Source organism: Hetaerina americana, unplaced genomic scaffold, assembly GCF_022747635.1.
Source record: "Hetaerina americana unplaced genomic scaffold, ioHetAmer1.1.p SCAF_6, whole genome shotgun sequence".
Classification (NCBI taxonomy): Eukaryota; Metazoa; Arthropoda; class Insecta; order Odonata; family Calopterygidae; genus Hetaerina; species Hetaerina americana.
Genome location: NW_027287205.1, coordinates 19,772,108 through 19,787,796, shown reverse-complemented (window position 1 = coordinate 19,787,796; position 15,689 = coordinate 19,772,108). Strand labels below are relative to the sequence as shown.

Sequence of the window (15,689 nt, the reverse complement as noted above, 5' to 3'; positions counted from 1 at the left end):
TAAGTTCCCAGGAAATGCACAAGATAGTAGAGAAGAGTCAAATGATGAGACTAAGAATCAATGCAGGAAAAACAATGAAATATGAAAATGTCTCTGTGTTAATGTATAAGAAGTCAAAATATAACTGTTGGACAAAACACTTGAAAGTTTAAGATGTTTCAGTTATCTTGGTACTGCTCTAAATCACGAAAACATGACAGAAGGGATTCATAAAAAGGACCATGGCTGGGAATAGAGTTTATGTCACTAACATTAAGTAATTGAAATCAATGCTTCTGTCAAGGGAATTGAAATTTAACATGAGAGTTAATATATGGAGGGAGAAGGTTCAGAAAAGAGAATGAACAAGCATCTTGAATGAGGCCAAATCTAACTCTGGGCTGTAGCACCACGGAAGAAGATTGAGCTAGTTAAGCTACCAAAGCACCCTTCTACTCTTAATATTTAAGGACTTTAAAGGAACAAGATGTAATGAATTACCATATTTACAATATCAAAGTATTCATCATTGTCAAGAGTCCCAAGTGGAAAAGCCAGTGTTTAAATACATTGGTGCATACCTTTGACAAATTTAAAGAGTTGTGGAATGTGCCATGACAGTTGTCTTCACAGAGTCCTCTGCTGATGTGCACCAAAATATGAGATATCCCAGACAAGGCAAATAATTTGTTTTTCACTGTAAAATTCTTGAATTTTGGTGCACATCAGCAGATGTCTATGTTTAAGTAAATGTGGTATTTACTACAGTTCTTTGATTTTGTTAAATCCATCAGCAAAAGGTGAGGAATTGGAATCAAGGAAATAAATGGCCATCCTGATAATAGAGCATAATTTTTATCTATAGGTAAAATAATATCTCTCACCACATCCCAGAGATCACCAAGTAATACTGCTTTCATTATTTATTTCAATAAAATCCCTCAGACTTTAAAACTCAGTAAAATAAGGGAGTTATGTCGGTACTATACGCAAATGATACTCTCGCCACTGTGTTCACTCACAACCTAAATATAGAAAGCAATATCCAAAGCAGACTACATCTCTGCTTAAGGGATTGTTTCAAATTAAATCTATTATCATTAAATGTTAGAAAAGCCCAAGTGATTTAATTTCCACATAGGAAAAGACCCTAAGAAACTATGATTGGTATACTAAAACCCTATGTTTTACATAAAATTTCTCAATCGAATCTAATTCCAAAGCAACTGCGGGAAATGCCGTAACAATAACTTTTAACGAGGTAATCCGCTAATATGCACTTCAATGCAATAACTTCAGGGTGTAAAAATGGATGCCTCGATAGCTTAACTGGCTAAAGCACTCGACTGGGCATTGAGGGATGTGGGTTAGAGTCCTAGTCAAGGCATATGATTTTTACACTCTGAAATTATTGCATTGAAGTGCATATTAGCGGATGACCTTGTTAAAAAGTTACTGTTGCGGCATCTCCCGCAGTTTCTTTGGAATTAGTCTAAGGTGTAAACAGCCTAAATGTTTAAAAGTTGGATTTAACCTCGTGGACTGTGGCGCGTTGCGCAAAACTTCGAATGTCTGTGACATTGTATGTACGGTATTTCGTCACAACATCTTGTTCCTGTAAAAGCCGGCAAAATTTCAGAGGACGCCTCGATGGCTTAACTGGCTAAAGCATTCGACCGAACATTGAGGGATCCAGGTTTAAATCCCAGTCAAGGTGAATGATTTTTACACACTGAAATCATTGCACTCAAATCTAATACTTGTCAAGTGAATTGTATTTTTACATCACAGGTTTCATCAAGGACCAGAGTATCAATAGATGATCTTAGAATTATGCACTATTGGAAATTCTACTCCCAATCAAAATTCATTATTATTTTTTGAAATTTTCCATTGCCGACATAATAGTATTTTCAAAATTAATAAAACAAAAGAGCTCTGTTATGGCTAGATAAACTTTTGATGTCTCAGTTACCCATTTTTCTGAATACTTCTTTGCCTTTTTATCTGGCTTATTACTAAATGGACTTATTTACACAAAAAAGTTCTACAAAAACACAATTACTTGGTAAGTCTTAAGGATATGCATTAGGATATTTAACCCTAGGAATAATTTAATTTACTATTATTTATACTTTAATTTTTTAACCATCTTCCAAATTACCTCAAAACCTTACCTGCTGCCATTTGCAAGTACCCTAAAGCATTTCATTCTGTTACTGTTTTACACAGTGATTGTTTATCTCTAGTAACTGTATCACTTTTTCTTTTTAATGCTTTTATATCCTGATAGCCACATTTATCCTTTCTGAGTTTCTCTACTCAAAACTTCATGTTAACATAAATGCATGCACCTTTCATCTTCAAACCGGGAGACGAATCTATCTTCAATAGTTTCCTTATGAGGGTTGTGAATTTTCTTAGAAAATTGAGCTAAATACCAGAAAGAGCTTGTAAAATGCATTAATACAAATGTGGGGGTGGGCTATTTTAACGTAAAGTCCTACCAGGGAGTTTGAAAGTTCTGTCCCCTTATGGTGGATTGTTTCAGGACATACAATTGACAGACTCTAATTTCTATAGTCTGCTTTATTAAAATAAATTAATTACAACTCTTCATTAGTCTGTGGGATGGCTTGAGATTTGCACAGTTAAGTATCAGCAAAGAATCTGGAAAATCCATCATCATCATCCACGTTTCAATCAACCAGGCAAAATGCATGCAGCCTTGAAATGTTACTTGTACTTCAGTTTTTCCCCAGCTGCTTAATGTCCAGACACACAAATGCAATGATGAGCACAACATATGTGAAGAATTTTAACTCATATCCATACATCAAATACAAAAAAGTGACAAGTAAAAGCAAAAATAGAAATTTTATCACAAAAATCTATTTTAAAAGCTGTACATGATTTTTTTCAGTTATTCACAATATCACAATGTTACAAATTTTCTTGTAAACACACAAGTGAAAGGCATTGAATATAAGCATTTATTGAGTGATGTTATAAAACATTTTCGTGTATAATAAATATGGTTGCAAGTGGGACATCAGAATTGATGACGCTATTTTGACTAGACACTTTTTTGCTAGGAAACTAAATAATCCAAGGCCTTATCACCATCATTTTCAGTTATTTTAAGAGCTTGAATGACTTGACTCTCCGTGAATCCCAAATCCTTCAGCTGGGTTACTAACTTCAGGTAATTAACACACTCCTCTTCATTATAATTGCTTGATATGAGGGACTGTTCAACAAGATCACCAGGATAGCTTTTTTCTTCTAGCGACTGAACTTGCAATAAGAATTCAACAATCTAGAACAAAAAATGAAGACGCGTGACAAATTAAAAACAATGGCATTTTGGATAGGTCCAAACCTCATTTATTTTAAAAATACTCACTTTCTTATCATCTTCTCCAAATATCTGACAGGCTCGAGCAACCCTTGGAATAGAGAAACCCATTTCACTTATGTGTTCAACTAATCTTTGGGCACTAGGACACAATTCATGAAATGGATTTGGTAATGAAGAAATGTACTTTGCACTGGAATTTCCAGGTTTTACTGAATTTCCAGATTCAGGCATAGACAAAGTATTCCCTGAGGGAGAATGTGGAGAATTGTCAGGGCTGTCAAGGGTAGGCCATGGACTCCAGTTCTGAAACAGAAAGCAGATTCAGAGCCAAAATAACCTCTATAAACATGCTTTAACTTGATCATTGCACTACAAAACAGAAAAGTATGCGACATAATCCATTTCAAAACCATTAAAATCCAGCAAAAATTCGGTCAAACTTATGTAAAATGTGCACAGTGATAATTCTACTATATTTTAAAGGAAGCATGAACCCCTGTGGCCCATTTCTTTTCTTAAATTTTTGATAGCAACTGGTTTTTATTTTAATTTTATGGGGGCAAGACAAATTTTAATTTTACCAGCAATTATACACATGTGGTCTCCTATGACAAGACTAACTAACTTTTTTATTTTTTATTCACTTTTCAGCAATATGCCTGCATAAGGATTAATTTCATAATTTCCTGGACTGTGGATATAATTGAAGAATAAGTCTATACATAGAACACCAGTTCTGGAGAAAAATTTAGGGCAACGAAAATTTTAAGGAAATTGTAAATTAAAAGTAAATACCTTTAAGTCTTTACAGTGTTTTATATCCTTCATGGTCAGTATAACCAACAGAGTTCTAAGACATACCATGACAACGACTGGACTTGGGGGGGGGGGGGGGGTGTTCACACTGAGCAGTGGAGCAAACAAAACCACCATAGATGTCATCATATAAAATTCCTGCACAATTAAGTCAACTGCATTGGTGAGAAAAAAGGTGATCACAAGGGTTACAATAAAGACAGAATGCTAAAAGAGTACTGAAAATAGAGAAATAAGAAAATATCATACAAAATATGGAGAAAAGAAGTAGGAATGGTAGAATATTAGGTTGTGTAAGATGGAAGGGTACAAGGAATGATTGAAGCAAGAATGACAACTGTAGAGATAATAGTAAATTCAACATTTGTATTAGCCAAAGTGTATATACTACCTAGTGGTGAAAAGAATGAAAAATTAGGTAGTGCATATGATTAAACTGAAGAAATATCTGGTAATGTTTACATAAGGAAACTTGATAATGGGTTGCGAGATAATGGTATAGGAATAAGAAATGACCAATTTGAGAAAACAATTCAGTTTTCCTTCATAAATTGAATGCCATTACAGGTTTAGTGTGGTATGAGATTATCATTGAGAAATGGAAATAAAAAACAGTTACCATCCACGGTTTCACGACATACATCAAAATTTGCAAACCTTCCCCAGACTTCTTCAAAGCAGAGTGAGTACTTAGCCACAATATCGTAAACAGTTGATCTGGGATACCCGAAGAATCAAACTACTTCACTGGGCAAGGCCCTTTCGAGGCCCAGCACGAACACTTTCGATAACAGTGGCTCTTTGATTATACTCTGCACATGTATGTAACATCTTAGCCATTTTGAGGTTAGGACTATTTACTAGATGCCTATAGCTTTCAGGAACGGCAATCGCGACCTCCAGTGGAACTACGATATGGTGGGAAATTCAAATTGAAATTTGTTTGGAGATAACTGCCAACCCTGTAGATATTTAAGGCTTATATGAGGTGTGATGGAAGGATAGCTAGGATTACTGGAGTTACAGTTATAGAGTAATATACAATGGAGGGTATGAGAGCCAACAAGGCCTTGCATTAATATTGGCAACTATGGGACTCGGCTCAATTGGCCATGTGTCGTTGCCCGGTAGCAGTAGAGGCAAGGTTTCCGCGGTCTTCATCACATGAAAACCTTGCAATGGAAAAATACAGCAGCCGGACAGAAGAAGCAGGATAAGAAGACCAAATTAATTGGAATAAGACCTTGGAATGTTAAGCCAATGTTGAGGACAGGAAAATTAGAGAATAATATGCGAGAGATGGCAAGAGGAAATATACTATAGATAATGTTTTAAGTCTATGCAAGAGGTGAGATGGCAGGATAGCGGGGATTACTGGAGTGATAATTATAGAATAATATACAGTGGCGGGGATGAGAGCCACTGCGGGGGAATAACATTGAATAAAGAGGTAGGAAGAAGCGTAGTCAACATAGAACAGGCAATGGACAGAATATTACTAGTAGAGATAAAAGCAGAACCAACGAACTTGGTCATTGTTCAGGTATACATGCCACCAAGCAATCCTTAGGAGGAAGACGTCGCTAGGATATACGATCAATTAGAGGACATAATCACGTGTGTTCCTGCAGGGAAACATTTGATAGTTACGGGGTATTGAAATGCGACGGTAGGCGAAGGAAGAGATGGTGATGAGGTGGGGGACTATGGTTTAGGTACGAGATATGACAGCGAAGAGAAAGCAATTGAATTCCGCAGGAGACAGGTTAGTCATCACCAACAATTGGTTCAGACACCACGAAAGACATAGGTATTCATGGAAAATGCCAGGTGACTCAGAAAGGCAGAAAGTTAAATTATATCATGGTTAGGCATAAATTTAGGAACATTGTGATCAATTCGCACAGCTTCCTGGGAGCAGATGTGGACTATCATAATAATTTAGTTGTTATGCAGGGTAGCATCTGCTTCAAAAAGATAAGGCATCATCATTGAGAGGAAAATAGAATGCAATCAGGACGTATTTGCCTGTTTTGTAGATTTGAAAAAAAGGCATTTGATAGAGTGAATTGGGAAAAACTAATGAGAATATTGCAGAAAATAGGAATAGATTGGAGGGACAGGAAGCTAATCCACTATCTACTCATGACATGTCTCAGACTACTCAGGTGGGTGTTGGGGACAGTGAATCCGGATAGGTAGTGTTAGGAAGTGGTGTAAGGCAGGTTTGTCCATAATCACCCATGCTTTTCAACGTATATGTGGAGGAAATGATTAAAGAGGCATGGGAAGAACTGGAAGGAGGAATGAAAGTCAGCGGGGAATTCGTAAAATCAGTTAGATTCACAGATGACCAAACTCTAGTTTGTCAGTCAGCCATGGGGTTGCAAGCATTGCTGAAGGAATTGGAAACTCAATGCAATGGATATGTGATGAGAATTAATATTAATAAAAAATGTTTATGCAACTTTCCAGAAAGATAAAGGCTAAGCTACACATTAAAATATGAGGGCAAAAACTAGAGCAGGTAGAACAGTTTCGTATCTTGGAAGTGTTTTGGATCAACATGGTCAAAGTAATCATAATAATTTATATCCCCAATTGACAAATACAGAGTATAGTACAGAATATGACACATTATGTACTCGTATAGGGTACATCAAGAAGTACAGTAACATAATGATTACAAGCCAGAAAAAATTAAATTATACCTACGTGCATAGTTATCTGCACAATATAAAATTCAACAGGGACACAAGGAGAAGAATTGCACTAGGCAAAGAGGCTTTCACAAGGAGGAGGGAATTGATGACGGGAGACGTTGAGTAAGGATGTTAAGAAAAGAATCTTCAAAACTGATATGGAGCGTAGTTATGTATGGCACTGAAACATGGTCACTGAAGCAGGAGGATAGACTTAGATGGGAGGCTTTTGAAATGTGGATATGGAGATGGATGGAGAAGGTAAAATGTACAGAAAGGAAATAAAACCAAGTGCTGGAAATGGTGGAGGAGGAGAGGGGATTGTAGGGAGAAATCATAAGGAGGCAAAAGGAAAAATGGATGAAGGGCATATTGATCAGAAGTGGGATATTGAAGACTGTGATACAGCGGAGAATGTTGGGCAAATGAGTAAAGGCTAGGAATAGAATAGGGATGTTGGACTGGATGAAGGCAAGAAGGAAGTACACAGAGATGAATAGGGACTTGTTTTAGAGTAGGATGTCGGGTTGCTTTCTTTAGGGGTCACAAAATATTTATTTAGTAGTGGTGTCCATTCAAAACATACCTTAACCAGCAGATTACCTTATAATAATAGTTGCATCCTTGTTAATGCTAGTAAGTTTCTATTGATAAATTATTAGGGAATATAGCCAGTAGTTCTTTAGGAATCCAAAAACTCAACTGAACTATTTACTGCTATCATATAACTGTAGGACATCTTGTGCAAAAATCAATTCTCACTAAATTTCCAAAATTTGCACTAGGGTTAAGAAGTATTCTTCTATGATATCCAATTACAGAAAAGAAGTATAATCACATGTGTTTCTGCATGATTCTGCTAGCCACAATGTGAATTTATATAACTTTGCAATCATGGACATAATGGCCAAGATGCAATGATTTGTTCCCAGGAAAGTCCCAGGAATCTATTGGATCATAAGCTTAGAGTGGTGATAGCAATTTTTTCTTCATTTGTATAAATAGCTATAATGACAATGAGCACACATTGTGAAAACCCAATCCTTTTTAATGCATACAAGGTGTGATCAAAAAAAGACAGGACTGATTTCATAACTTGTTTATTTCGATGGATACAGCTTAATCGAAGTTCTTGCCCTTTAAGTACATGCCTTGGCTGACGACACACCTTTGCCAACGTTTCTTCCAGCTCTTGAACCCTCCCTGGTAAGGCACCTTAGGGATCCTCTTCAGGTCTGCCCTACAATTAGTTTTAATCTCCGCATTAGAGTCAAATCGGCACCCTTAGGTTGATTTTAACTTTGGAAACAAAAAAAAGTCTGATGGAGCCTAGTCTGGAGAGTAGGGTGGCTGCCGGATCACGGAAGTTCTGGTTCTGGCAAAAAACTGTCACAATCAGCGCCATGTGAGCCGGTGTGTTATCGTGGTGAAAACGCCATGCATTGTTTCTCCATTTGTCCGGCCTCTTTCGGCTTCATAACCTTGAAGTAGAAATCTTTGTTGACAGTTTAACCTTAAGGCACGTATTCGTAATGAATCAGCCTTTGCCTATCGAAGAAACACACCAGCATGACCTTCACATTGGACAGGAACATGTGAGCTTTCTTTGGTCGCGGAGCAGGAGGACCTTTCCACTGAGAAGACTGGGCCTTTGTCTCAACATCATAACCGTAAACCCAGGTTTCGTCAGCAATTAGGATGGTTTTGAGAAACTCTGGGTCAGCATTGGCTTGATCCAGGAGTTCCTGACAAATGTCCACACGTTTTTGTCTCCATTCATCAGTCAAACCCCATGGGATGAATTTGGATGCGGTGCACATCATACCCAAAATGTGTCAGGATCCAAAACTAATGTTCACTTCCTTGGCCATCTCCCTAACAGTTGAACGGTGATATGCCCGCACCAAATCGTTCACCAATTTGACATGCTTGGGGTCTATCAAAGTGGAAGGCCACCCTGTTCGCAAATCTTCATCTGTTGAGGTACTGCCCGATTTAAAACGACTATAAGACTCGAAACAAAGGCTTCGACTGATAGCTTCATTAACAATGGCTTGTTGAATCATTCAAAATATCTCTGTAGCACTTCTGCCAAGTTTGAAATAAAATTTCACGCACACATGCTGTTCCTCTAGCTCCTTCATTGTTGCCGTTGCATATGGCGATGAACATGCACCGCTGCTGCTGCATAATGACTTGACATAAACAAACGCAACACCTTTTGTTTTAGTCGCCAGATGGCACACTGTGTCTTGTTTTGATCCGTTGAACGATTTGCGCAGAATGAAATCAGTCCAGTCTTCTTTTGATCACACCTTGTAGAAAGAAGATGTGGGGGCTATTGGCAGGGAATGTGAAATTAAGTGAATTCCTATAGCCAATAATAAGAGAACTTTGGAGCTTTCTATTCTAGATTTCTATTGGAGCTTTCTAAAGTTATCTTGTCAATGACTATTGGAATTTACTTAACTTCACTTTTTAATACATGTTTGTAAATGGGTATTACTTCTTACCTTCTCTCTGGGTACTACTTGGGATATCTATTTAAAACTTCTGTATCTTAATTATTATTTCAAGACATGACACATTAGCAAGAGCTAATTTTTTTACATTTTTTACTATTATATGTTTTGACTACTAGTTTCAATAGTCAAAAGAGCTACATAATGATTCTTTTGTCAGATTATTGGTCATATTAAAAGTAAATCAATTTTCACCACTTCGACTTAGAAAAAACTCAAAATTGCAATTTTATAGCAGTAAAGTGAGTGGTTAATACTAAGATTTAACTTTATGACATGCAGGTCACAACACATTTAATCTTACAACATTAATGACAGATTGAAACAAATGCTTTGCCAAGATCCAGGAAGGCAATGAAATTTTACATTATCATAGCGGTAACTCTTCTTTCTTTCTGACCATTACGTGCAAATGATATTTAGCCCAAAGTCAAAAGAGGTGGTGTGTCAGAACTATCGAAGGTATTACCCAATCAATATCGTTAATTCTTTCCATGAGCAATTCGCAAGATGTCATGGGATACCTTGTACAATTTCAAGTGTGTAAAAGAAATGCACGTTTATTTCATAAGCAGCGTATAACTCATCTTTGAAGAATGGATTCCTTGAAGTATAGTTCTGGTGAAAGGCTATAAAAAAACTAAGTAAGTTCTGGGTGACAGATGAGGTGAGAGCAGCCAGCAATGAATTTATGGAATTATGTGCATTGAAAAAAGGGCAGGATGATCTAGGCTTCAACTACTTCGAAAGCGACAAAAAGGGTATAAGTCTTTATGAATTCATGCCAGGAAATTATATGATAACGAAGTCATCAGATAATCTGAGAATATCACTAAAACATCAAGGCATGTAGATAATAATGTAACCAGGGGAAGGGTACACAAGAAAGGAATTCCAACATTGAAAAAGGGGGAGGGGGTCAGTCTATCCAATCCAAAACAAGTAGCAGAGTTTGAAACTAATTACTTAACTAATGTGCCTCTGAATTTACAAAATGGAATAATGAGCAATGATAGCTTTGATGCATGGTTTTGCCAGCATGTGACGTCTTCCATGGTCCTCTTCCCTGCAACAGTGGATGAGCCTTTAAAGTTAACCGTCAGTTGAAATTGACGATATCCATACTATGATTATAAAAAAAATGCTTCAAAGCAATGAGCAAACCCTCTAAATTTATAAGAAATGACCCCTTCACAAATGGCAAGTTTCCAGACTATCTAAAAATAGCAAAAATAAAACTAATTCATAAAAAAGGGGATGAGGATAATATTACAATTACCGACCAGTGTCCTTATTAACTAATATTTCTAAAACCTTTGAGTCCTCAATAAGAGACAGGCTTATGAAATTTATAATTAAAAATAAAATTTTAAGAATGGAACAGTTTAAAGATTCCAAGAGGGAAAAGGTACCAATGATGCTCTGACAAGTTTTCTAAAAAAATGACTTCTTGGGACTTGAAGGAATACTCTGTGGCTGTATTAATTGATCTTTCATGTGCATTTGATGCTGAGGAACATGAAATTCTTCTAAGTAAATCTGAATGTTATAGGATCAGGGGAATTGCCAATAAATGGCTTAAATCATATTTAAAAGATAGGAAACAGATGGTGGAGGTTTTTGGCATTGGGGCCAACAGCATTATGATAAATCACTTATCCCCCATAGAAACGATAAATGTCTGGGAACAACAAGATAGGCATTTGCAAATTCTTGGGCCTTTATTATGTCTACTATACATCAATGATTTGCCTAGATGTATTGAGAATAACAGCATAGTTCTCTTCTAGAGAACTCTGCTGTCACTGTCTCCATAGAGAGCAAAAAAAATGGGGGTGCTGTCTGAGGGTCAATTTATAGTTACTGAACATAGTGATTGATAGTGAGCAATGTTAGCCCAAAGTTATTTACTGGTACACGGGTGAAACTATTTCTTCTCAACACTCCAGTCCATCATTACACATTTTAAAACAATTTCTTTATAAGCTAAAATTAAAAAAACTAAGTTCGAAATTATATTTTGAGCAGCTTACAGTGCTTTTCTAACTGCTATACTATGATGTAAAATGTACTCAGTAATTTATTTGTTTTCATATCAAATGAAAACAGGTAGCAGATAACTAATTCTCAGGACCAAAGAGATCAAGCAAATCACTGAGATTTATAGCCCCACACATGGAAAATTCATTATTTGGATATGTTTTCACTGATGTTGCATTCATTCTCACACGCATAATTTCCACATTTTCTCAAGTTGCAGGCAGAGAGTAATAATACCTACTGCATAATTTTCTTGGCATTCTTAGGCACCATAAAGCCATAACATATGTAATTGATAAATCACATAATACAGCTCAACTCACCTCAAGTTCCTTGGGAATAGATTGACCAGAAGGGGTAACATTACTGTTGACTCTCCTCTGCGGAGCTGACTGCTTGTTCAATTCCGATTCCAACTCTTTCATTATATCAGGAACACTTTTAGATGCTCTCAGACTTCCACTATCGCTACTAGTCATGGCCACTGCCTTATCATTGCTGGGAGGTGAAGCTAGAATTTGTTGAGTGAAGTACGGGGAAGATATAGGGAAAGTGTACATATTATTATTGTCCATATTTTCGCCAGGTCCTGAGTATGAAGGGCCGCCAGTTGTCACACCACTGCTTCGAGACACAGACGTGCTTTCCTTATTAATTGGAAAACCCTGGCTAAGTCTCGTACTACTCGAGGACACAACGGTGGTCTTTGGATCCCAAGGGTGGCCCAAGTAATAGTCAAAACCACTCTCTCGTGTGAAAGCACAATTATGAATAGAGCTCACAGGATATTGATAACTTCTACCATCAAATGCACCGTAAGATATAGTATGCAAATCTGAATTTTTTAACTGACTAACTGGTTGTATTTGAGTTCGAGGAACAGTACCATATAAGCTGTAACTAGTAATACCATTGACTTGGGTTAGCGATTTCAAATCTGGAGTACCAAGTTGGTGAACCGAGGAAAGTGATGTTGAAACTTGAGCATTACCCTGGTGAACTGGCATATTAGGAGTGTAGTACGAATAATGCAGTGGATTGCTGCTGGCCGATTCCTTAGCTTTTAATGAATGTGACATGGGCTGTAAAACATGAGCCAGTTCTTCCATGTCATTAATTGTCTTTAACTCCATGTTATCAAAGGGACTTGACGTATCAGCTTCAAAATCAGACAAATTGAAAGGGGACTGCTGATAGTCTTTCTTTTGGTTCATGAATGGGCCATATGGAGTAGGAGTCAGAATACTATTAGGCGTGGCATATTGGTTAGACTGTGAAGGAACCATTTGTCCATGGACTGTGATCACTGAATGATGGCAGTTCAAACCCTCTTCTGTACCTTGAACCGTTACACTATTTGCACCCGTTATATCAGCAGTATCCTGAGAGACTTTTTCAGGAGAATCGGCACTAGAGGAATTATCTAAATTCTGTGTTGCATTGCCATCATCGGCGGAATTATCTGCTTTTGGAGGTGAACCGACGGAAAGTTCTTTTAGTTTTTCTGCATTCTCCTGTAGAATTTTGTCTTCTGCTTCAATTCTTTGCCGTCTAGCTTCTATTGCATCACTTCTTATTTTGGACCATTGACGTATCTTTTCCAGTACACTCCTTTCCAGTTGAAAGTCATACTGAAAAAATGGTAAATGTCATGTTAACAATTTCTTAATAGAATTAAGAACTGAAATAGGAATAATCCATGATCTTCCCCAATGATTACGATAAGTCTCAATAAAAATCCCTATTCTTAATATTATTTTCGCGCATTAAATGTTAGGCAAACTTTTAAACATAAAATAAACGACAAATCCTATCATAAATATGATGGTCTTGGGTTGCATACAAAATTATAGCGAAGAAAGACGAATTGTAAAATATAATGACTCCATGAATAACTTAAACTGCAAATCAATTCTGAAATAACAAAATATACAACCTCAGGGAGCTATTTTTTCTACGACATGTTATTACTGTCAATATGACTGTCGCCACATAAAATATACTCACTTCTTCCGCTATTGTATCAGTGGGCAATTTTTGCAAAAATCCAACAGGCAAAGTATACTTCTTAGGAGGTTTATACTTTTCTCCGATTTTAACTGGGACCCCATCCATGTACGAAAACCCTGCAAAAAATTGACATAACATTGGTTGGAAAACACCAATCACAGCCTGAATTTTAGACAATAATTTCCCCTGACTTTAGATAAGTACTAATTATTATCAATGCATACCAAGCTAATTACCTTGTTTTTCGAAATCTCTTCCATGCTGGGACATTATGAGGAAGTTTATGGCAAAGTCACAGAAACCCAACTGCTGCTGGTTGACATTGGCCACTTAAATTACAGGCACATTAACAAGATTTCATAATGAAGAACTAATTAGAAATTGCCCTGAGAAGTACGAATGTAAACTAATCTACGAAACCTAATCGACCTAACGACGTCAACGACGGCCGAACATTTCTTCCTGGACTGTTCCAGGTCTATCATTACCATCACATTAAATTTTCGTGCATGGAATAGTGTATTTTCTGGATTCTTATCTTTCGAACATATTAATTTTTCACATAAGGCCGATTTCCAAGTTTCACTGACCACAATTCATGACTCTATAAAAATTGTTATTCAACCGAAGTACAAGTGACAACTGTACAGTGTTGCCTAGTTGATACATGCACAAAAAGGCCTCTGCAATTAAAAGGGAAAATATAGCTGAGAAAAAATGTATATTGATTTTTCAGTAACACCAAACCAAATAAGAAAATTTTGAATGTTTATCTTTAACACAAGGAACTTAATTAATTTATTGGAATTAAAATGATTGGTTAGATTCGCCTCAGATGCGTCATTTGTTCAAACGTAAAATCTTTGACAACCAAATAGACCATGAAATTATAGCATTGGGGTAAAGTAATGTTCTTCAAAACGACCTGGCTGTGCGTTTATGACTTTGTGATGAGTCAATATCCTAGTTAGAGGCACTAAATCGATGCTTGTATTTACCATAAAAATTCCGAACACTAATTACAATTCTTCTTTGTTTTGACTATCTGACGTGCGGACATTTCCACTGAGTAATGTTGTGCTTGTTTTCGGTTGACACTAGTTATTTGAACTTCAGCATTAGAAAGTGGTGAGCCTGATTTTACCTTTCACGCGAAGAGAATAGCCGTGGCCACAAAAATCGTGCGTTGAAATTGCGTTAAATATATAAAGCTTTTGGAATCCGTTCGGTAGTTCACTAAGAATTTCTAAGACATTTTTAAGAACTGTTTTCTAATGAAATTGGAATGTTTTGTGTTCCGTGTGTGAATGCAATGCGTGAATGCAAATAACGCGAGCTGCCTTCGTGTTCTTAAGCGTTTGAATCAACGCTTACGCCCTTGAACTAGTTCCAGTATCGCCAAATCTCCAGCGGAATGGTATGGATTTTATTATATTTAGAAAGTAATATGAATGCCTACGTTTATCGTAAACTGGTATCTGACCGAATTTCAGTTCAAATTGATTTTAGACGAATGACGCACTATATCAAGATATTCAGCTCATAGAACGAATAACGCTCATCGAGCCTCAAAATGCACATCTTTGTATTTAATGCCACTTCTTACAGCTATGAATAATTTACGATGAAATAAGCGTGCAAAATCGTTGCTCATAAAATGTGAAGCGTTGAAGTGAAGTCTCCATTTGGTCTGGTATCTGACATATGCTCAGAATAATTGGACTTCTCTATCATTTTTTCTACATACTTCTATGTCCATTCACTCTTATTGGGCTTTCTTATAGTTTAACCTACAAAATCACCGTTTCAATTTCTGCTCTACACCCATGCTCATATCCTCATTCCACCACCACTTAGCTCCTAGCCCACATTCACTATTTGAAGGCTATTTCGAGGGTCCTTGTATGTTCTACCCCGTGCAATGACGCTAAGAGGTTGAAACTGTGGCCAGGGCGGCATTTTACATTTTACCGAATCGCTGAAAGCAGTGTGATGAAATTCAGAGATTGGTTTCCATTAGGGCATGTAAGTGTTTCACTGGAGTGCCTTTACTTTCTGTATATTGGCTGCTCATAGAAAAATGTTATTCAAATCTATGTATTAATATAATCGTGTTTAAGGAAACCAACCTCTTCCCACTGATTTACTACTTGTATGCTCTTGATCTCTAGCACTTAAGGTTCTCTCAATTGTTGGATGAAAGCCGAATTCAAGATGATGAGTCCTGAATTTGACCAAGAGAGACATCTTGTGGTAGTT

At 36.9% G+C, this 15,689-nt stretch overlaps 2 protein-coding genes across 2 annotated transcripts in view; one reads left to right on the top strand and one right to left on the bottom strand.

Annotated features, from left to right (window-relative positions):
- RpL28 (ribosomal protein L28) overlaps positions 1 to 15,689 on the top strand; it is a 139,787-nt gene that overhangs the window by 87,575 nt on the left and 36,523 nt on the right. The window lies entirely within an intron of this gene.
- LOC139695286 (ubiquitin-associated protein 1) lies at positions 2,554 to 14,194 on the bottom strand. Its single transcript, XM_071593983.1, has 5 exons — positions 13,667 to 14,194; positions 13,428 to 13,546; positions 11,744 to 13,051; positions 3,386 to 3,643; positions 2,554 to 3,298 (listed from the first exon to the last, which is right to left on the bottom strand). The coding sequence occupies exons 1-5, from the start codon at positions 13,698 to 13,700 to the stop codon at positions 3,071 to 3,073; spliced, it is 1,947 nt and encodes a 648-aa protein (XP_071450084.1). The 5' UTR covers positions 13,701 to 14,194; the 3' UTR covers positions 2,554 to 3,070.